Raw genomic sequence first — 23,738 nt, 5'->3', positions numbered from 1 at the left:
TTTGTCCTCCGTTCTTTTAGAAATTCACTGGAATGTGATGAGGTCAGAGCAGACAGGTCAGTACCTTTGTCAATATTTGGTCAAGAATGACACTCAGTGTGTGGCTACATTACATTAACGTTTGAATCATCACAAAGATTCAAATTCTAGGAGTGTTTCAATGAGTAAGTGACATTACATGCAGAGTTTTAATAGTGTGGTTTTTGCATAGTCAAACTACAGTCTTCATCTGTCTGTCTAAACATACATGACACAATGCATAATTGAATATTGGAAGGATTAAATCGAATGCACTTTTGTTACTTCTGTCCTTTATTGTAAGTGTACAACACTGAGTATGATTGTAGTCTAATTAACATGTACAGAGATGCTGGAAAAACCCAAGAACTATCCCATTATGATATGAAGGTCGGTTATTATGAGTTTGACTTGAAATCAAACTTTTAAAATGCATGTAAATACAATGGTCATGTTACTTTTTGTTTCAACATTAAACATTTGTTTAAACTATGTATTTTGGACTGATTTCCATTTAATGATAGACTAAATTTATTAAAGAAATAGTTACCCAAATATATTAATCCGTCATGATTTGCACATATGTTGTTCCAAACTTGTATGCCTTTCTTTCTTCTGTGAAACAAAAGAGAAGATATTTTTTGAAATGCTGGAAACTAAACCATATCGAGAAGCATTGACTTACATTGTGAAACAATCACTCTGAGGCATTTCTCAGAAAAAAATCTTCGATTCGGTTCCAAAGAAGAATCATGCAGGTTTGGATTTACATGAGTGTAAATATATGACAGAATTTTCATGTTTTGGTGAACTATCCCTTTAATGAGGATGAATTTAATGTGTAACCTAATCTGCTCTGCACATAAATGTAATACATAAAGCCTGACTGTAATACATAAATGTAATACATAAAGCCTGACTTTCTTCACAAATGCACCATTAAATAAGCCTACTATTCTCCTGAAGCTATTTATTTTATAAGTGGATAGTAAATGCAGTTTAAGCATGGTAAATTAGTTAAAAAATAACAGACACACACAGCTCAAAGTTTCTTTTAATGGGGTCATATGACGTCGCTAAAAAGAACATTATTTTCTGTATTTGGTATAATGCAATGTGTTAATGTGGTTTAAGGATAAAAAACAAAACATAATTTTTCACATAATGTAAATTATTGTTGCTCCTCTATGCCCCGCCTTTCTGAAATGCGTTGATTTTTACAAAGCTCATCGTTCTGAAAAGTGAGGTGTACGCTGATTGGACAGCAGTGTTGGGTGTAACGCGTTACTAAGTTACTGATATTAAACTACTTATCCTCTGAAAAAGTAAAGTAAGGGATTACCGCTCATTTTTAGGTCATTTAATTAGTTACTTATAAAGTACTTGCATTACAGTTAATCATTTCAACAGTTCTAAAATCAATATTGAATTTGAAATCTAAATTTACCGTCTAAAGATAAAATTGAATGCATTATCTTTAACCTTCTGCACGCCAGCACATTTGTGTACAATGACAATAACATCAAAACATTGTGCTTTTGCAAAATAAACAAAACACACAGGATCCACTTTCTGCCTTCTAGGTCTCTGTGAGCAACTTTATAAATGTCACAAACTCAGCGAGTATTTGACACAGAGACATAGAGAAATAGGTCTATAGAAAGCTTGTGTCTACTTTTAAATCAACAAATTCAAATTTGAAAACGAATATTCTCTGATTATGTAATCTGTATTAAAACTAAAGCGAGGTACAGTCTTTCCCGCATCTGAGCTCATTATATGCATTATATATTATATATCCCCTGCGCGCAAACACCCTCATCTATACACAAAATAAAAGATAAAAAAGAAATAAATAAAATCATGATTCGTCTAATTTTCTAGTTTTTGAAAGAAGTCATGCTATGAGGAATTTACTTCAGAAGAACAGCGCGATCGGACACGCCTTTATTCAGCAGAGAAGATTATTTATGTAATTTATTCTTATCTACATTAGTTAACGTGTTATTTTACTAGTTGGACTTTTTTTTGACAAACTGAAATGTATTGTTTAACTTTTCTTAAGCTTTTTTGTTATTCAGATTTTTCTATTTGTCAACCAAAGGAGGTTACATTTTCTAATAAAAATGTTTAACTATTACAGTTGTTTAGAGCTGAAACAACGAATCGATTTAATCGATTAAAATCGATTATTAAAATAGTTGTCAACTAATTTAGTCATCGATTCGTTGCTAAATAATTTTATATAATTTATATAATTTTATTTGCCGTAAGCGGCTCATTTCGTGCATATTTCAAATCTGCGGTGACCAAAGTGTGGCAGTAATGAGCCACCAGAGGTTTTACTCAGCCAGTACAGCAGGAGAAGTAGTGAATAGCCAATAGCTGGCCTCGTTTTATATCACGTGCTTCCCGAACAGCGTCTCTGCAGCATTCAAGCGTGATGTGGGAGTACTTTACTTTGAGCCTTTAAAAAAAGAAGAGTAACCTGTAAACTCTGCACTACTGAACTGTTTAAGGGGACGTTCATACATCGCGTCTTTTGCGCGCTCAAGTTTGTTATTTCCAACACCGCACCGCATCGAGTTAAAACATTTCAACTTTTCAGGATGCCACAAGCGCACCGCGGGTCATGTGACAAGAACTAACCAATCAGCTTCATCCTTTCCCGTAACAACGTTAAAAGCTCAGTCAAGATGAAAGGAACAGCTGATCATAGTTGTATAGGGATTTCCATTTTGAAATAAATTCAGTAGCAGAGCTACTGCAAGCGATTTTTTGAGCTGCAAATCCATTTATCCTTTGCTGAAATTTCCGCGTCTTCAAGGAGAGAGCACGTCATGGTTGCTTATCAAAGGCAGATGCCTCAGGGGCGCTTCTGCCCGAGCGCTTTGGAAAGAAGGAGAAAGCGGCGCACCTAGCGTTTTCCACGCGTTTTTAGGCGCGATATGTGAACGGCCCCTAAGACTTTCATTTGTGCAGATTCTCCAGTACAATGTTGTTTGCAAATGTTTAGTCGTAAAAGCTGATAACATTGCTTTTTAACAGTTAACATTTAAAGCTTTACAAACATGTTCTGTGATCAGTTTGTCGTTTACCAGTTCAAAATTTAGTCGTGCAGCCTAATTATGACTGAATGAGAGAGGTAAATGTTTAAAGCTATTTGAAATGCACTTTTTTTCTAAGTATTCACTGCTCTTCTTCACACAGCAGGTTTTTTGTGTGTGTCCATTTTTTTTTTCTGGACAACCTTCTGATGGATTTTACTTTAAATTGTGAGTTCCATTCAGGTTTCATGCCATTGGCACTTTTTTTCGAAGGATTGTTTACATTTTCACAGCAAAAGCTATAAAGCTGTTTCCCAGTAAATAATAAAATACAATGCACTGCAATTTTATTCTGTTTTATCCTTATTCTTTGTGAAAATATGTTCTGAAAGATTCCTTAAGCTTTGTTCGGGATGTTAAACTACTTTAGGAGCTCTAAGGACTGCCATGGTGAAAACATTATTTGAAATCTACTTGTGAAATTTGCTAGAGTATGGGTCAGTGTTCTGATTGCAGAAGAGTTCGACAAAGGTTTACTAACACAATAAAACAACTCCAGGTATATTTTTGATGAGGATATGACAGTGCAAAATGGTTAAAATCTCTTAAAAATATATGCTGAAGGATAAAGACCATTTATTAATAATTTACTTGGGGAAAAAAATGGGGAAAACGAAAATATAAGTACATAAACCGATTAATCGATTAACCGTAAAAATAATCGACAGATTAATCGATTATCAAAATAATCATTAGTTGCAGCCCTACAGTTGTTTTAAAGCTAAAAGGCTAAACTATTCTGTGTCTTACTCAAATTGAAAGAATAAAGAGTTTAATTTATATTAAGGTTTTTAGGGCTTTGAAGATCCTTTTGTAGAAGCCTAATTAGCGATTTGAGTAATTAAGTTACTTACTGAGTAACTAAGTTACTTTTCAGACAGAGTAGTTAGTCATTTAAATACAATATTGATGATGTAATTAGTAATAGTAATTAATTACTTTTTGAAAGTAACTTACTCAACACTGTTGGCCACCTATCCAGTTCATTGTGATTGGCTGAATGACTCAAGCGTGTGACTAAAATGTAACGCCTCTTAACATACTGTGATGCCATGCCCCGGCGAGACGAGACAAAAACAAAATAAAACCAATTACAAATGAGGCATTTGTTGCATCCAGTGGGGACTAATGACTTGTACTCTTTTTAAAGGTTGCGTTGTATATCGTGCTGTGTAAACATAAAACCATGTTTGCATTTGTGATCGGAGAAACAACAAACAACAAGTGCTACTTTAAACTACTCAAAACTTGCGTTTGAATCATCAGTGGCAAATCCTTTAAATATGTAAATGTACTTATAGGCTGTGACTCTGTGAGTCAGAAGTGTCAGACTGTCATCGCAATGTTGGAATTGCCTCACTTCATAGAAACAGCCTTTGTGCCACAGACACATTAGCCGCGTTTCCACTGTCGGGCCAAAAGTGGGCGTGCTAGTGCGTGCCAGGGCCAGTCGCATTTCCACTGTGTGCTTGATCGTGCTTCGACGGTGCTTCCTCGGTGCCAACGGTCCAGGTTTTTTGGAGTGGTTATGAACAAAGGTGCCGTTTCTCCACGTCTGGAGTGTGTCAGTGCACAGATCATTTCATAAAGCTAACAGCTATAACACCAGCATTAAAAACTTTTTAAGATAAGTGGAGTTCAAATCTCACTTTCAGTCAGCAGCCAGTGTTTGTAATAATTTGAATGCACACTAGGCATTAACGTTACCATAGTAAACATGGTAAATGCGACCGCTTGAAGAAATCAGACGTCAGCTTCTTATTCTCTATCACAATCGTGTATTTATTTAGTAACATAATTGATCTGTCATAAGTCTCATCTCGAGAGTTTAGCTTCGCGAAGCATATGTCATAAAAATAAATTCATGTTTTTTTTTTTTTTGTTCGGGAGCTTAGGCTACATAGAAATATAGAAATTATCATTCTTTCTAAATGTGATGTAGATAGGATATTGTGAATACAAATAAACAGAAACAGACTCGACTAATTAAGCAGGCTATGTTCATAACGCTTTGTTTCTGTGTGACTAATTTTCAATCCTGATAAATTAATTCATTATGATCAGTGTATCACTTATTATAGTAAAACATTGATGCTTTTGGATTTAAATATTTAACAAAGCTTCTCTTTGTTGGTGAAATGATGGGGTTGCATGACGTTGTTCCTGAAAGTCATGTAAAGAAGGGCAGGTTTTAGTGATGGCCAGCAGAGCTTCTGGCCCGACGGTGGAAACGCAGCCCTATTTTGGCCTCGGTCCTAGAGGTCAGAGGCTATTAGCCCCGCCCCACCCGTTTAAAGCACTGGCTTGCACTGGCCCGACAGTGGAAATGCGGCTATTGTAGGCTACTGGTTCAGAAAACAGTCCTCGTCCTCTTTAAAATGTGCTGCACACATCTAATTATTTGGTTTGAACGGTTCCAGAACAATGTTGTAAATACAACTTAACCCCTGATTTCTAGTTGTGTCCTCTTTTGGAAGGCTAAACAAAGTAGTTGCCTTTCACAATAAAACACAAATGTCTCCACAACATGGTGGCTACAGCAACTGTGAAAATAAAAGTTATGCCTTCTTTCTTTGCGTGAAATTTTGGGCGGTGTTGTGCAAACCTTCCCACATCATGACGTAGACATGGGGGCGTGTTAGAATGAGCCGTTTTAGGAGGGCATGGTTGACTCTTAACTTTTATAAAGAATTTCTCTTTGGATTTGAGACTTTACTCTTTGCAACTTTTCAGACCTTCTTTATGCACCAAGAGCTTGTCACAAAGAGAAGGGAAAGATTGAGATCGCATCATATGACCCCTTGAAAACATTCTCTCCCCAATGTCCAAAGCCGCAGATTTACAAAACATGCAAAAGAAAATAATATGCTTTTATTTTTTTGCTAAATCATTCTCAACCGTTTCTTAATCAGTTCTGTCTGGGAGTTAATTTTGGACAAATTACTTAAGGCAAATTAGAGACAGCTGATTTTAAAGCGTCTGGCTCTGAAAGGCCTGATAGCAAACCAAGCACACCTGATGATTGGTGCCAAGCATTTAAACCAGCAGGGCATTCGCTGGCCTCCAGGTGCTCCATTGTGGGTCCTTGTAGCTGCCGAGGACCTATCTGGTTTCACTTTCCCTGGTCACTGTTTCATGGAGGGTTACAGTTCTCTTTGAAGGTCTGCCCCCTTTTCTGAGGGGGAGCTTTGGTAAAATAACACCAACTAACATCTGGGTCTTTTGTGTGGCCCCAGCTCTTGAACAAAAAAATCACTGATTTCAGATTCAACTCAGTCACATTTTGTTTTAAAGAGATTAAATCAAAACAAAACTTTATTATTATTTTTTTTAAATGTACCGACTAGAGGAAGGAGGTGATGTACTGTATATAAAACTGCCCCATGCAAACCTGGATTATCTCCTGCAAATTTGGCCTTAACTGTAAAAGCATGTTTAGTTAAACTGCTCACACATATAAGACAACTTAGATATTTGTCTCGCTGTGATGCATTAGCAACAGCTGTTTTTCTCATCCAAACTGCTTTGTCCACACTCATCAGGACCACAGATTCCCTTATCTGCATGACAGTGCACAAGGAACTGAGAAAAACAGTAAAACATGGACCAAATACTTATTTTCTTAAGGTCAACGAATTACAGACTACATCCCACCTTCTACCCATTAGCTATCAAGGATGTAGACAACATCCTCTGACAGTGAACAGCTAGAGCAGACTAAAAAAAAGGACACAACTGAAGGGCACAGACTGTAAAGGAAAAAGGAAAAAGTGTCAAGGACTTATTGAGAAACTTCCTATGATTAAATCTCTCACTACATGGACTTTTATTTGGCAGAAGCACTTGAGATGCTTGGACACCCCTCAGTGGATCTTGTCAAGTATACTTAAGCTGCAGTCAGTCATTTAGTCCTACCAGGGAAAACAACAAATTAGATTTGCTTGACTCACCAATGCAGTTACAGCCTGCACTGTTTTTCTGACACAGTTATGTACAAACAGTCTAGTACAAATTATTTGTTACATATTTGTGCAGATTGGTGTAAAAGTACAGTTTTTCATCTCGAATAGACATGTTCTGTATGAGGTTAATGAGTAATTAACAACTATAAAACTGTGTGTGTCCATTAACAACAACATCACAAAAGTAGCACTCAAACTGACCCCAATAAATAACAGGTCTTCTTCATGTCATTTCCCTGTTCTCATGAACCAGGCTTGCAAGGGACAATCCCTGTTTGACATATCCTGTGTTTCAGGAGTAACAAAATTATTCTTCTGAGAATAAACACCAATTATATTTACACCCACTTTAATAGTAGCCTAACATGGGCGCCACATAGGACATGGATGAAGAATTACATTAAAAACGTTATTGAAAATACTTGGAAAAGGACATATGACAAACACATGTAGGATATGAATGACTGTAGCAGGACAATGAACACAGTCTGGACATGGCCTAGAGCGCACGCGACAAGCAAATAAAAGACGCTTAAACACGCTGGAAATCTTTACATAGCCTGAATTTCCCCCCTCAATACCTTAATAAACTGCGTTTCTTCATTTATCAACCTTATAGGGTTATCAAATCGAGATGTACGGTTTAAAATACAGAGCTGCATGCTAGCCTACGGACGAGATAGGGTGGAGACCAGCAAGCTGACAACATTGTCTCAAGTGATATTCATTTTAAAAGAGCAAAAATTGACGCATATTTACAGTGCGTGAAAATAAAACATCTCCGTTCACCAACGTGGGGTGAAGGGGGTATGAAATGTATGGGCGTTATGAACACACCCAGGATCAAGCCGACATACAGCGTTTGAATGAGAACACGTGACGGACTTTTTATTTCTCTGTTAAAGTGTTGTTGGTAGATAAACGCAACATGATGAAATGCTCGAAATGTCACATTGATCACTAGACCATGCGCTATAGACACAGTACATATCGGCTACTCGTACACACACCCAGAACAACAAGAGGCTTTTTTGAATCAACTGGAGATAGAGCCAAACGTGGAGAATCACACGAGCTTATTACAGTTCTGCAAACCAACCACCAACTGGTCAGTTAAATTCATTGACTGATGATGCAGAGCTTTTGTGCACGTGGGAACTGTCCCATTGTCAAATGACTAAGATGAATTCGACCCCTTTCTTTAACACGCTCCATGTCTTTTTGTCCAGGCAATTTTCACATAATGACACACAATAACAGCAGACAGTATTATTAAACCAGTTTGTTTAGCCAGTCCTTTCTTAATGTAACCCCACTTTTACAATATAGGTTTAAGCCTATGTATGAGTATCAGACACACGAAAGATGAGATAATAGTAGGCACTTACCCAACGGCGAATAGCTCTGCAGTTATTTTATGTAATGAAAACAGCCGATAATTATTAAGGATAATGTTAAAGGTAAATATCCCACGTCCCTGGTGCTAAACAGCGCGATATAAATACTAAAAAAACAAATTATTTATTTGCCCGATTCAATCCTTCCAGTCTTCTATTGACACATTTCGTTTTCCTCTCCCATTCTCGCTCCCGGAGAACGGAGATTGCTGCGCGTCCCTCGCGATCCGTTTCCTGTCCTGCCCAGATTCAGCGCTCGACCAATCAGCAGATCACAAGGAGGCGCGAGGACCCCCCTCTCTCCACACGAGAACAACAGCAGGCCGCTACTGGTGCATGAGGACAACAGGCAGCACATGTTCGTGTATTATGGCATTGAACTATAGTTAGAAAAGTAAAGAACCTACAGGATCTGCTTAAATAAGAAATGTAACAATAGGCATGTGCGCCAAATTTCTCAATTTAGAAGGAAAATTTCGCCAAATGGAAAGATCTACTGAAGGTCTTTGGTTGATGATTTTAATACTGTATTTTCAATTACACAAAGGACATAAACATGCTACAGTGTGTGTGTGTGTGTGTGTGTGTGTGTGTGTGTATAACTTGTATCATCATCATCTTCACCATCATCATCATATTATTATTATTACTATTATTTAAATGGTAAATTCAGAGAGATTTAGATGCTCTCCTCGTGTATGATTGTTTGAATTGATTGTTAAATGTCTCTGTATGTCATTCGCGATTTGTGTTAATTGTTTGTTGTATAACCATTAGTTTGTGTTGGCCCTATCCCATTGTATTGTCACTCAGTGATGTTGTTATTTATTTGTAACCATTTTGTTACCAACTTTTTGTAAAGTGTTATTTTAATTAATTTCAGTGAATAATTGTAGATAATTTTTTCTTAGTTACATAATGTGGTAAAGGTAAGTTACAAACTCCAAAGTAAAAAAAAAAAGAACTAACAAAACGAGCATTTCGTTAGTCGGTTATATATAGATATTTTGAAGAACGAAGCAACATATTTAAAAAAAAATGTAGTAACGTTCTCCCCCTAGAGGACAAAACCATAAATGCAAGAGTCGTGCTTTATTATGAAAGGTTGCACCCAAAAATCACCAGCAGCTTTTCCTTCGGTGTATTCTTGGCACTTGATATATATATATATATATATGTGTGTGTGTGTGTGTGTGTGTTTTATGTTGAGTATCCTATTGTGGCTTTTTCTCATATTGTTTGATATAGTGAGAATATGGAGCTCATACTTGTGGAAAAATACCTCAGTTTTATTCAGAAGCACAAGCTGAGCAAAATATACCCACTTACCCATTTTGCCCACTTACAAATAAATTAAGGGTCTGTAATTTTGATGGTAGGTTTATTTTAATGTATAGAGACAGAATACCAAACAAAAAAAAACAGAAAAAAAAAAAACCTTATTTAAAGGTTGAAAATTTATTTAGGCTACTTTTCAGTGAGTGAAATAAGTTGTTGATCCCCAAGCAGTACTTGGTGCAGAATACCTTGTTGGCAAGCACAGAGGTAAGATGTTTTTGTTGGTCACCAGGTTTGCACACATCTCAGGAGGGATTTTGGTCCACTCCTCTTTACAGCTCCTCTCTAAATCCTTAAGGTTTCTTGGCTGTCATTTGGCAACTCAAAGTTTCTGCTTCCTCCACAGATTTTCCACAGGATTGAGGTCTAGAGAATTGCTAGGCCCGTCCATGATTTTAATGTGCTTCCATTTCAGAATAATTGCACCAACAGTTGTCTCCTTCTCACTAAGCTTCTCGCTGATCGTCTTGCAGCCTGTTCCAGCCTTGTGCAGATCTACAATATTATCTCTGACATAGTTTGACAGCTCTTTGGTCTTGCCCATGGTGGTGGGAGAGGTTGTAATGGAAGTTACAGATTGTATGAACATATGTATTATACACCTGATGAGCTGACATTATGAGGTACGTCTTAAAGTGCAGGGGATCAAATAAATATTTCCCCCACTGTAATTATCATGCAAGTTCACTGTAAAAAAAAGTCAGTAAAATATACAGCAAAACACCGTCAAATCCCAACGGTAATGGAGCGTAAAACCAAAGACTTCCTTTTACTGTATTAAATATATTGAATAACCGTTAATTGTGAGACTGGATAAAACTTTGTTTTTTACTGTAATAAAATGTTGAAATTATAAATATTTTCTGTGAAAACAAATAAATATGCATACATTTTACAATTAAATATTGTAATGTTGAAAATGTCTGAAAACCTTAGATTTTACACTATTATTTGAGTAAAACTACATCTTTTGGGGTTGTGCAAATTGGAATTCACAGTATAAATCTGTATATAAATGAATTTTTAAGCAAACAAAAACATCCATTTTTACAGAAGCAAGATGTCAAAAAATAGGGTCCACCGTAATAATACAACCAGTAAATACCATTTAAAAAAGCAAATATCAGCAGTAAAAGACAATAAATTTCATAGTATTTTTTATTTTAAAATTCAGGTACTGATATACAGATTAAAAGTTACACTGTTAAAAAAACTGTCAAATTTACTGTAAAATACCAGCAGCTGTGGTTGCCAGGAATATACGGTGAAAAAAATGTGGAATCTGTAAAAGACAATACGGTATACTGGTTTTGTAACCCTAAATTTTACAGTAGACAACGTATTTTTTTACCAAAATCATGGTAGAAAAAAAGAAATATATTTGTCAACTATACAGTAATTTTATGTAAAAAATGCAACTTTCCATATAGCTTTTTACGGATATTTGCAGTAAAAAAAAAGTTATAATTAGTGCTGTCAATCGATTAAAAACTTTAACTAGATTAATCACACATTTTTTCTGTGATTAATCGCAATAAAAAAGAAATGTTTTTGTACGTTTTTAATATATTTTTTAATATAATAATTTCACAGTTAAATTTAAATACTTGTTTAAATTACATCTTTTTATGAATGAAGGCCAGTATTACTGATATTAATACAGCTACTGATTTTTTTTTTTTCATTTATTATTAGGCTTCAAAAATATAACAGTTTTTAATTTAAGTAAACTTAAAACAATGCTAACATAAACCCATAATAAATGTCATGTTTACTCCTGCCCTTCCTGTCTTAACAGTTAGGAAATATACAGAAATTTAATAAAGTTATCAAAGTTATATGCAGTCTGCACTGCATAAATTATGAATTAAATAGTTAATCCTTATTAAAGCTACAAAAGTTATTTAGTCAAGAGCAGCGAGTCATTTTCTCTGTTCCCTTTGTTCTTTAACTTTACTGACAGGAAGCTTTATTGGCTGCTGTCCCTTTAAGAGCAGACAGACACGCGGATCTCACCGTTTGTATACTGTCTATGGATCTCGCCTCATTCTCTCACAACTCTTTTTGTTCATTTTAGACTTTATATAAATCATTTAAGATTGCTCTTATGAGGATAATCGACAAAACTGGCACATTGGGATGTTTATTGTTAGTTCAAGCGCTTAAGAGAACTGGATTCTGGCGCCCTGTCTATGCATTGTGTGTGTGTGTGTGTGTGTGTACGTGTGTATGTGTCACATAAGGGCATTCACAGACAGCGCATTCTCTTTTGTCTTGCCGTGCTTGAAATGTTTAAAAGCATTTAAATGAATAAGAGCGTGATCATAATGTAAAGCTAGCCAACGGATGGCAGAAAATACGGATGCTGCGTTAATTGCGTTAAATATTTTGACACGTTAAACCAGACAAAAATTAATCGCATGCGTTAACGCGTTAACGTTGACAGCACTAGTTTAATATATCACTGTAAAAAAAAAAAAGTTGCATCAACTTAAAAAAATAAGGCAACTTATCGCAATCGCTTTTTTGAGTAAACTGAACAACGGGACTAAAGTCCACCCAACTTAAAATAATAATAATAATAAGTTGTCACAACATAAATAGTCATGTTAACCTTAAAAATATCAGAACAAAATATATTTTGTTTACTGAACACAAGGCCTATTATCTATAAGCATACACAATTTTAAAGTGAAAAAAGTGACATGACATTCAGCCAAGTATGGAGACTTATACTCAGAATTCATGCTCTACATTTCTCCCATCGTGCACACACACACATCATCATTTACGCTGCAGCACCCGGGGAGCAGTTGGTGGTTCAGTGGCTTGCTCAAGGGCACCTCAGTTGTGTTATTGCCGGCCTGAGTTTCGAACTCACAACCCTAGGCTCAATTAAATTTTGTCTTTCTTTGCCACAAAAACAGCGTTTTAAAATACACTGTTACAGCAGCAAGAGACAAGCTAACACAAGAAGTAACTGGACCAAGATCCCAACTAAACCAAACACTTTCCACCACAATGGTGACTTCAAGTGAATCAAGTATCAACATTTAAACCTCTGTTAATTCTCAATAAGAGCTTCTCTAGATGTCTGACAGAAATCACAAAACCTTGTAAGGAGGATCTGTGAACGTCTATATCGGACGTACACAAGACATAAAAAACATTTTAAAAAAAGACATCATAAAAACATTCTGTCTCCTCAGTGGACATCTTTTCAACGTCTGCAAAGACATAAAAAGACGTCCACTGGACGTAACTTTGCCCAGTGGATTAGGTTGATGTTAAAATATGCAATATAGTAATTTTCATGTAATAGTTCCTTTAAAAACAAACAAAAATGTTAAATACATGTGACTTCATGCCACAAGACTGCTAACGTATGAAGGTATAATTAACACTGGATTTATTTAACATGCATTATGTACCATGTGTTGAGTTCAGTGTAAAATGCATTGAGTAAAGAAATTAGTATACAAGACTTGGTATGTCCTTGTGCTTTGGACACAAACTTTCAATAATAAAAATAGTTATATAACCCATGTTATGGTCTTTTATTTATTTAGACGACTTGAATAATATAAAGTTGTGGCCTAGTGGTAAGAGAGTTTACTCCTAACCCTAGGGTTGTGAGTTCAAAACTCGGGTCGGCAATACCACGACTGAGGTGCCCTTGAGCAAGCCACTGAACCACCAACTGCTCCCCGGGTGCTGCAACGTAAATGCTGAACACTGCTCTGGGTGTGTGTGTGTGCACAATGGGTTAAATGTAGAGCATGAATTCTGAGTATAAGTCTCCATACTTGGTTGAATGTCACTTCACTTTTTTCTCACTTTAAAATTGTGTATGCTTATAGATAATAGGCCTTGTGTTCAGTAAACAAAATATATTTTGTTCTGATATTTTTAAGGTTAACATGACTATGTATGTTGTGACAACTTATTATTATTTTAAGTTGGGTGGACTTTAGTCCCGTTTGTTAAGTTTACTCAAAAAAGCGCTTGCGATAAGTTGCCTTATTTTTTTTAAGTTGATGCAACTTTTTTTTTTTACAGTGTATATATTATAACTTTTTTTTACTGCAAATATCTGTAAAAAGCTATATGGAAAGTTGCATTTTTTACATAAAATTACTGTATAATTGAAAAATATATTTGTTTTTTTCTACCATGATTTTGGTAAAAAAATAAGTTTTCTACTGTAAAATTTAGGGTTACAAAACCAGTATACTGTTTTGTCTTTTACAGATTCCAAATTTTTTTTACGGTATATTCCTGGCAACCACAGCTGCCGGTATTTTACCGTAAATTTGACAGTTTTTTTTTAACAGTGTTGATATTCTGATCATACAATTTTTTTCCAAGCACATTTCAAAACCACATGACATCTTAATAACTATTTATAATTTGGAATTTATTAATTTACCTGTAAATGATATATAATTGTCCATGAAGGCTGGAAATTAAAAACTCCTTATATATTCAGCTGTTCATGGTTATTAATCAGGTTTTTTTTTTACAGAGAAAACTAGCCCAAAAAACAGATTTAACTTAGACAGAAAAGTAAAAAAATTAATAAATGCAGATGCAAAATTCAAAACTAATGCAGTACAGAAATTGCAAAGGTAAGGCATTACCATTGGACTGCAAAATGCTCAATGGGTCAGCAGGGTCAAAAAAATAAAAATAAAAAATAAAAAACACGGGTGAAAAAGAAAAGACACATTAACTGCAAAAGAATTAAGAATTAAGGTAAAAAAAAAAAAAATGTATATATATATATATATATATATATATATATATATATATATATATATATATATATACAGTACTGTGGAAAAGTCTCTTAGGCCACTAGTATATTCACCAACAAAAATGGTTTTAAGTAAGATATATTTCTATGTTTTGCTGTAGTGTGTCTGTAGTAAATAACAGTTTACATTTCCAAAAATTATTTTTGCCAGTAAATGTAATAATCCAGTGAGATTATTGTTTGTGCAAGAAGTCTGACAACAGCCAGATATATATATATATATACTCACACTGTTTTGAATGGGAGGCACTGTAAATGTTATCACATTTTGTGGTTGACGCAGGAAGTATGTTAAAGGGGGTGCTAGTGCATGTAGGGGTCTGAAACCAGTTCCAGTTTTAGGTCTAAATATAAAGACAACCACAAAACCTCATTATCTGCACGTGTTCTCATCTCATGAATAATGTTGGAAGAAATTAATTAATCAGAATCTTTCTTTCCATCAAGGAAAAAGCAGAACGAATAGAGATCATCATCAGCATCGTGGGTTGGTAATGGTTTCAGTGTTCTGTGAATCGGTTGCCATAGAGATCACAAAGTGCACTGATTCTGACGTGCATCCAGTTTTAGATTAAAAACAGGAAACAAGAAGACTTGTTACTTATAAATCAGCTTAAAGGCAATTTCCTTAAAGGCATGTGTTAGATAGAGTCAGTGACTGCCAGAAAAGGTCTTTAATGCACTTTATTAAACAAATGCATGCAGGTCTTTTCCGATCAAGGGTTTCTGTCATTTTAACATTGAAGAGTTCTCTTTCTTTTTCATCTTCCCTATCTCTCTTTCATTTTCTGCGTCTGTCACTCTCAAGTTCGAAACCACTTTAACCCTAAATAACCCCCCTCCTTACAACTCTTTTAACAGAACATTTACTAGAAAACCCCCTCAGGGGTCTCCTTTACCTGCCCTCAATGAGAAAACATCAGCTACTGTATGATACAATAAGAACGGTAACAGACGCACTATATGAAACCTTAACACGCAAATAGCATCAACCACAAAGGGTGCAAGGAGAGAATGGAAACTTCCTGTTTGGCTCATGATGTGTTCTGTTACGCTGAAGGCTAAATTTGCAGTACAAGCACACCATACTTGCAAAACAGTGCCAAAACGAAAGGCAGCCCGCCGTTTTTAACAGCATTTCTATTGTGTGAAGACTTAGAATTCAACAGATGGAGATTTTTATGACATGTGTGACCTTCTTAAGTCTCTGTCTCTTCCATAGCAGCCTGTCTGAAACACAGAGCATGTGCAAAGGTAAGATCTTCTTTTCTTGTGCTTTACTTTAAAACTTATTACTTTTGTTTGTGTAACATAACATATTAAGGCTGCTTTGGTCATATTAAATCATTTTTAACTGATTAGCTGAAAGCATATGAAGTATATCTTGACTTATTTGACAAAAGCCTTATTTAGCATGGGATGGAATACGCCCTGGGACTGATTTTTAAATGCAGGGGCTTCAAGTCGAGAGGCCTGAAGTGGCCTGATAGCCCAAGACAAGGCACTGCAAATGTTAAAGTGTTTATATTTGTACGAGAATCAAGAGATATTTGGTTCGTCTGTTTTATCAGCCATTTGGAAAATCACATTTTATGAGGCTGGAATTACAACAAGGAGAAACTTATATTTCTAGGAATTTATATTATGTTGAAATTATGATACGTAAAGGCACCATTGCAAGATACTATAAGACCGTTATTTGTTTACATCTTGGGGGAAATGCCCTTACAGACAAATATAAATACATAATCATATATGACAAAATATATATACAAGAAAAACTCATAATAGGAAAAGTGGCTAATATTTATAATGCGTAAATACATACAAGTAGAAAAAAAATTCAGGAAATTTTACATCTTGGTACCAGTGTATAAATCAAAATCAAAATACAGTCTAACCGATTAAATGAGCTTTGTTAACCAAAATATTGTTCAGTCAGACTCATTAAAAACCAACTTTTCCACAAACATCTAATCTCAAATATTACATTTTACAATCTCCAATATTACATTTTACAACAAGCTGGCATGTTTTGCCCTGATATTCTGACAGTAGAAAATGAAATACTGAGGGAGTTAATCATTCTGCAGAAGAAGGATTCAGTATTTCCTTTTTCTTTTTTTTCTAAAGCGAAGTTCAAAGCAAATTGCTCAAAGAAACTTTGTCTCTATGACAACATTTCTCCACTCTTACAGGCAAAAGTTAATACTTATGAAATTAAGAAACTAGTCAAAACTGTTCTTCAGTTTTGTTATTCTGGCATTTAAGCTTTTGCAGCTTGTTTTTTATTTTTTATTTTTATGAGTTATGTATATAGGAAAGTGCCTGTGCATATTAATTTAACATAAAGTTTCCTCAGGCCACCAGGGATTGAAAAGAAAACAAGCATAATTCACTTTTCTGATCCAGAGCAGTAAAAAAAAAAGAAGAAGTGCATACACTATGGTAGCTAAAGTGATCTTGAGAAAAGACGCTGTCTTTTTTTGATAACGTGGGTGTCTTGCTGATTGTGGATTCTGCAAAAACCACAGGCAAAGTAAATAATGTAAAACAAGTATAAATTTTACCAAAGTCATATTTCAGATTTTAAAAGTTAAACTTAGAAACGGTGTATTAAGCAGTTTTAAGATGTTATTGATGTTTTGTTTCCTTCACCGCAGGTAATTTACCACCAGTAAAACACGTGGCATTGAACAGCAGTGTTTCCATACCCTGCCCTGTACTTAGCGCACCAGAAATGGTCTTCAAATTATTCAAAGGCTCAAAAGAGATCTTATATATCAGCATTAATAATACATTCATCAGCAAAAACAGCAACAGCCTGAAGAGAGGTGACCCTGCAATTTTCAAAATCAATGATACGAATAACAGTACCAGTTTTATCCTGAACAGTGTAACGGTGAATGCTACAGACATTTACACTTGTGAGGCCGAGAAAATCTTCCCTCCACCATTTCAGAAAGTGGAGCACAAACCACAAACTATTGTGTTTGTTGAAGGTATGTTCACTATTGTTGTTATGGAACATTGTCATTGTCAACAGCATTACACAATTGGCAACATAATTAGTCATTTGTAATTCAGAGATTTTATTATTTGTGCTCTGGTTAATGTGCAGTTAAAAGTCACATTTTGCATCACTCATTCTCTCTCTCTCTCTCTCTCTCTCTGTGTGTGGTTCAGGTATTCCCTTCTTTGTTTGACAAATTGTCAAAATGGAAAAAAAAAAGAAAAACTGTAGTAATACCTAAATTAGAATATATTATGTATAGAATATATATAATGTTAGGATATGGAATTTATAGTTACAATATAAAGGTGCAATATAAAAATTATTATGTCTGTGGAATGCCCCCATAAAACATAGAAATCCAACATGTCGGTGTTTCAACAGGGAGACCAGTTAAACCGTGTGCCGTCTGTCAACACACTGATCACCTGGTTTTTTGGGTTGTGCTAGGATTATTGGCCACATATGGGCTATTAATGACTTGCACCGTTTTCATGCTGCGGGTAAATACTTATATTTACATCTAGAAAAAAGGCTATTCAACATAGTATATATCTATAATTAAAATTAGTGTATTACTGAGTATTAGAAAAGTTATCCATTTGATTGAGGTCTCAGATATCTTCAATATCATGAAGATATAAGACTGTAGCTAATATCATTTTTAAATATGCCAATTAGTAATCCTGGCCTTATAATATTGGTAAGCAATGCTGTGCTATTATATTATATTATATTATATTATATTATATTATATTATATTATATTATATTATATTATATTATATTATATTATATTATATTATATTATATTATATTATATTATATATTTTTATTATATATTTAATTTATTATATTATATTTTATTTTTGATATTTTTTATATATATTTTTTATAATAGCATGCAGTGATTATAGTGTTTACACTTTTTGATAGTATCATTTACCAACTAATATTAATTTATTAATGGATTAATTTAAATAACTTGAATGTTGATTAATTGATGCATTGCCCTTGGATGATAATTGTGTTTTTGATGTCTTTCCTATGCACATCCCATCCTTTGCACATCAGAGCAAGTTGAGTCAAATTAAAACTCCCTTCAAGGACAGAGAATGCAGACGGAAGTGGCAAGGGGTTCAACATCCAACCTGGCAGGGCTTTCACATAAAAACTGTAGTATGAGATAACATTTAACAGGCCCTACCAAGAACAACCACTAAAACATCACATCAGACAATGATGTTTTAAAAAAGGGCACACTGCATCCTGAGAAAAATCTAACTACATTTATTTTCTTTTTTTTTCACAGTTTCTTGTATTATATTTTCATTTAACCCACTATTTAATGTAGCCAAAATGTTGTTAGTGTTGCTAACATGTGTGTGTATGTTCTCTCTATGTCCTTTTTTATTGTTAATTGTATTTGGAAATAAACAAAACAACAAACCTTTCCTGTTTGATACTGTATGCGCATGTGCCTGTCTGAAAGGAGGCATACTATAGACTTAGTTTGTTAAATAAAGCAACTTATATGTTAACATAAACCTGCTCAGTGATTTATTACATCCACTTCAACATTCTCCGGTAGTGAACCCCTTTTCTTTTAACCCCTTAATTGTCACCCCGTCCGGAATACGGGATGCCTACGTTTACTTCACCTTATTACAATCAAATCTAATCTAATCTTGACAAACTATATATCGTTGGAAAGGTCTAAGACTGCCAAATATATATTTTACCAATGTTTTTTTGTTAAAAATTATGTAGGAAAAGTAATAGATTAATTTATGACAAGAGTGCACCCTCAAAAATCTACATTATAACAGGAGTTTAAAACAACAACAACAACAACAACAAAAAAACATTTTAGAAACCATCAGAAATTATATATCAACTGAAAACTTAAAATCTCAAAATTAATTCTTTAAAACCGATTTTAAAATCAGACTTTGCATTACCATGTAAATGGTACATCAATATCATGTTACAAAATGTTTTCAGTCATGGATTATAAAAGTGTAGGTTTGTATCATGCGCATTCAAGTCTATCTTCAAAAACGTGACAGTTTTAAAGAGGCATTCCCAAAAGGAAGTTTTGCTGTTTTCAGCTATTTTTTCCCCCCAAAGTCACACCCCCCGTCTCACACACACATCGGAAAATAACAATATGAGTAAAAATGTTCATCTCATGAAAGCTCTGTGGTTAAGAGTCCTGAACCTCTTACTGATATGTCTGAAGCAGCTTTTAGTTTCTTTTTCTGTCTTTCTTCTACCTTCTCACGCTATTGATGATCAACAAGCAATAACACAGAACATCCACTGGAGGGAGACGCAGGACTTACATTCCATTAACCAAAAGCCTCTAGAGTCTGAAGGGCACTGTTAGTGAGTGTGTTACTCTGCAATTCTCCCTCCCTTTCTATAATAACCCCACCCTGTGTGCTAACATTCTTAAATAACTGTCTACCCACGCTGCGCGCTCATCAGAGCTACAGCGCGCTTTCCAGTGACTACAGTTTCACGCGCATAGGCATTCTTTCACAGACGCGCGCGCAGATGCGGGCAATGGATGGGCAGAATATGTGTTTAGCGCGTATTAATATATAACCTTTAAATGCGTATAAGCCTTTCTTTAATTGACTTTAAGTGCAACATCGTGAATAAATATTTTTTAATTGGTTTAGAAACCTATATTCCTACCAATTATCGCAGTGCAATGGATTTACAGAACATGAATGAAACTCAGATCCCGTTCTGGGAAGGTATAAGAACTCCAGACAATTCCAGTGTGAACAGCTCTGCGTCGGAAGTTAACGCCACCTGTAGCAATGCGTCAATAATTCAGAAATTCAAACCCACACGAGCAAAAGGTAAGAACATGCAATTCATTTGAATATTATGTTGTCTTGTTTCCTCGCTGTACTTTTTATTCCCGCAGATAAATGAATAAATAAATCGGCATGATACACAACATGAAACACATGATACGATCAAACTATGCTGATAACAGTTTATATATATATATATATATATATATATATATATATATATATATATATATGATTAATTATTTATAATTATATTTAATATTTAATTAGTTATTAATTAGTTATTAGTTATTAGTTATTAGTTAATTAGTTAACTAATTAGTTTAATTAGTTAGTTATTTTAATTAGTTATTAAATATTTAATTAATATTTATTTATATTTAATTATATTTAAGAAATAAGTCAATATTTTCAAGAATATGTTAGAGGTAATGGTTAGTGTAATTAAACCCCAAGGATGCTCTTTGCATTTTTCAGCTCTCATCAGCATCATTATACTCTCTGCACATGCAAATAGTGTTTACTTCATTAGGACATGAACAAACAATCCTGGATAAATGTGGTCACTAATTGATAGGTATTCAAAAGCACAACCTCTTTAATGATTCGTGGGCAGAGGAATGATTATCCTATTTTTTAAATAATAATTTTGTTATAAATCTATGCACTTGTACAAGGTTGTGAATTACACTGACACAAGTCAGGGGGGGGGGGGGGTTGTTTAAATTGCCTGTAAGGTTCTTCAGGCTGCAAAACTGTGGCCAACAATTTCATCAGTTCATTTCAAACATCTGTAATTTGAGATATCCAACTTGACATTGAAGAGCCCAATAAAACCTGCCAGCTGGGGAAAAAAAATTAAAAATAAGCATTTCTATTTCTGTTTTAGGTACAGTATTCACAAATTTTATAGAGCCACACATTGGTGACTCACTCAATCAGGTGGTTCCGCTCTTTAAAAAAGGTGGCGAGATTATCTAGTTTTAGCTTGAGAGTGTTCTGATGTGTTCACTTACTGTATAAATGATGAAAGAAGCTGGCATACATTTGGTAAGAGTGTGATTCGTAGCAGGTTTTCAACAAATTCATAGATTGCCATTTTTTTAGCATGCATAAATATAAATGTTAATTATTTTGAATTGGCAACACATATAAATACATATTACACCAAATGTTGTTCCAACTTACACAATAGGGTTGAATATACATTTGTTCCAGTTCTACAATTGCAATGTTTGATATATATATACATATATAAAAATTACAAAGTACTAATCAAACTAATAACAGATTCTTTGACTGGAGAAATCCCACTGTTGGTTAAGGATAAGGGTTCAAGTTGTTGCCGCTTAGCATGGCCCCATTTGGTAGATGACGCAACTAACCATCTGGCTACAAAGAGCATCTTACTCCGCTGACACTCATTCAGAAATATCAGTGTATTCTGATGAAATAATATTGTTTTGTAAGCAATACAAGTGCCAGAGTTTGTCCAAAAAGACTTAAAAGTGTAAAAAAAAAGCTGTCTCAGCTCGGTTTACTAACATCTCTAAAAACAAGCAACCTGGTCCTACCAAAAACCCTACAATAAGCTTATTGTCTCATCAAAATAAACCTAAACAAATGAGGCTATTTTTACAAAATAATAACTACTAAATAATAATACTAAAAAAGCTTCACATATGATACAATTGGCCATCTAAATTAATAAGATCATCTCTCTATGTGCACACACACAACATGCACACACCTATGGAAAGCAAAAAAAGCATGCATTTAGGAGAGGAGAGGAGCTTAGGAAATAAGATAAACCATGGCGATTGATAATGACATCCTGTAGAGTGTGGGTTGAACAGTAGGTGGGGATATATGACAACTGCCATTAGTGGGCACTAGCAAGCCACGACTCCCAAATTTATAAGCAACTTTATGAAAAATCAAGCTGCTTATAATAACACAGCAGTTGCACGATGAGCAATTTGCATTGCTATAACGCCATGTCATTTTCCTGCAGCTATATAGTTGTTAGTCACATGGCATTTTCGGCTTATGTGATTGGCTCAAAATAATTGGCAGCAGAATTTAATCTGCATGTGCCTCCATTATTTTAATGTGGATCACTTAATATAATTATTTTACAACCACAAATGTCCCATAAGAATGTATTACCTATTTCCAAACAGTTGCGATGACAATGCAGTAGTATAAAGGTATGATTCATTGAAGTTTTTTTAATAGACTGCTCTAGAAATGAGGAAAGAAAGACATATTACCCCACTTTATATGTTTTCAATGTGAAAGGAATGCTTTACTGAGTACATATCTTTTAAAATGACATATAGAAAGGTTTTAACTAAACATTTATATTTAGCTGATTATATTTTAGCTCTCTTTAATTCTGACTGCGAATAGTCTTTCAACGCCTCTCATACTCCACTGACTAGCTGTCTTCTCCATCCTACTCTCTCGTCTCCTGTTTCTTTTTCCATTTCTGGTATCCTGATATTAGCTGCGGCATCTCATGCCAACTACCTGATGGAGTGTGAAGTGTGGCATTTTGGGATAAACCACTCAGTGTCTTAAGAAGGAGCCCACATATCTTGTATCATTACATCTAAAAGCAGTAATTGCGCTTATTAAACATTTAAAACCAAATCATATGAGAGTTGGGGTTTCTGCTGGGTACCCTGTCCCATTTTTTCTCACACTTTTATGACACCCGTCTGATTGCCATTGCAGCATTAATAAGTTATGTGGTAATATAGTTTGACTGCTTCTGGCTTTAAATGTATGTATTTGTTGATGATGTGGGGTGATGCTAATAGCTGTTATCTGTGTTAGCTGTTGAGGTCTATATACAATATAAAGCAATAATAATAGAGCTAATTACAGGAAAATCATTTTATATGCAAAACTGAAGTTTTGATAAATTAAAATGTATTTAGATGTACTGTCATTTGTAGTTGCCTTGAAAATAATTTATTGGCTGAACAGGATATTATACATGTGGCAAAGAAACAAATAAACCAAACAGGACAGTTATTTCCTTTTATAGTGCTGAGTGTGGGGTAGTGAAACATTAGATAATTATTTAACAAGTAAAAAAAAAAAAACAGCAACAACAAACAAACCCTTCACTTTCTGAATCAGCGTAATGGTTGGATGCTTAAACTGTGTTGCTGTGTTTTCTTATGCACTTAAATTGAACAGAAGCTCTTAACGTTAGACTTTGGCACTGTGCCTGTATAAAATGGCTT

General features: G+C 34.6%; 3 protein-coding genes across 9 annotated transcripts in view; 2 read left to right on the top strand and 1 right to left on the bottom strand.

Moving 5' to 3' along the window:
* Positions 1-8,737, bottom strand: part of raph1b (Ras association (RalGDS/AF-6) and pleckstrin homology domains 1b) — a 76,625-nt gene extending 67,888 nt beyond the window's left edge. For 5 of the 7 annotated variants that reach the window (XM_059554133.1, XM_059554132.1, XM_059554135.1 and 2 more), the window contains exon 1: positions 8,476-8,737. The gene's annotated coding sequence lies outside the window, so the exon portion shown is untranslated. The remainder of the gene's footprint in view (positions 1-8,475) is intronic. The other 2 variants (XM_059554137.1, XM_059554138.1) reach the window with 1 other exon arrangement.
* A 6,885-nt stretch (positions 8,738-15,622) lies between these two features.
* LOC132143082 (T-cell-specific surface glycoprotein CD28-like) lies at positions 15,623-19,104 on the top strand. The gene is made up of 4 exons (XM_059553238.1): positions 15,623-15,892; positions 17,302-17,640; positions 18,036-18,154; positions 18,725-19,104. The coding sequence occupies exons 1-4, from the start codon at positions 15,808-15,810 to the stop codon at positions 18,833-18,835; spliced, it is 654 nt and encodes a 217-aa protein (XP_059409221.1). The 5' UTR covers positions 15,623-15,807; the 3' UTR covers positions 18,836-19,104.
* Positions 19,105-20,167: 1,063 nt separating this feature from the next.
* The window catches only part of cckbra (cholecystokinin B receptor a), a 39,702-nt gene continuing 36,131 nt past the window's right edge, over positions 20,168-23,738 (top strand). The window contains exon 1 of the mRNA XM_059554131.1: positions 20,168-20,523. Within this exon, the coding sequence (XP_059410114.1) occupies positions 20,268-20,523 (256 nt within the window). The 5' untranslated portion in view covers positions 20,168-20,267. The remainder of the gene's footprint in view (positions 20,524-23,738) is intronic.

Source organism: Carassius carassius, chromosome 7, assembly GCF_963082965.1.
Source record: "Carassius carassius chromosome 7, fCarCar2.1, whole genome shotgun sequence".
NCBI classification, from domain to species: Eukaryota; Metazoa; Chordata; class Actinopteri; order Cypriniformes; family Cyprinidae; genus Carassius; species Carassius carassius.
The sequence above is the reverse complement of the archived record's forward strand: the minus strand, read 5'-3'. Positions and strand labels throughout refer to the sequence as shown.

Coding starts and splice junctions, on each gene's coding strand:
- LOC132143082 (XM_059553238.1), top strand. CDS start 15,808: ATGGAGATTTTTATGACATGTGTGACCTTCTTAAGTCTCTGTCTCTTC. Junction 15,893..17,301: donor AACACAGAGCATGTGCAAAG/GTAAGATCTTCT, acceptor CCTTCACCGCAG/GTAATTTACCACCAGTAAAA. Junction 17,641..18,035: donor AACTATTGTGTTTGTTGAAG/GTATGTTCACTA, acceptor GTGTTTCAACAG/GGAGACCAGTTAAACCGTGT.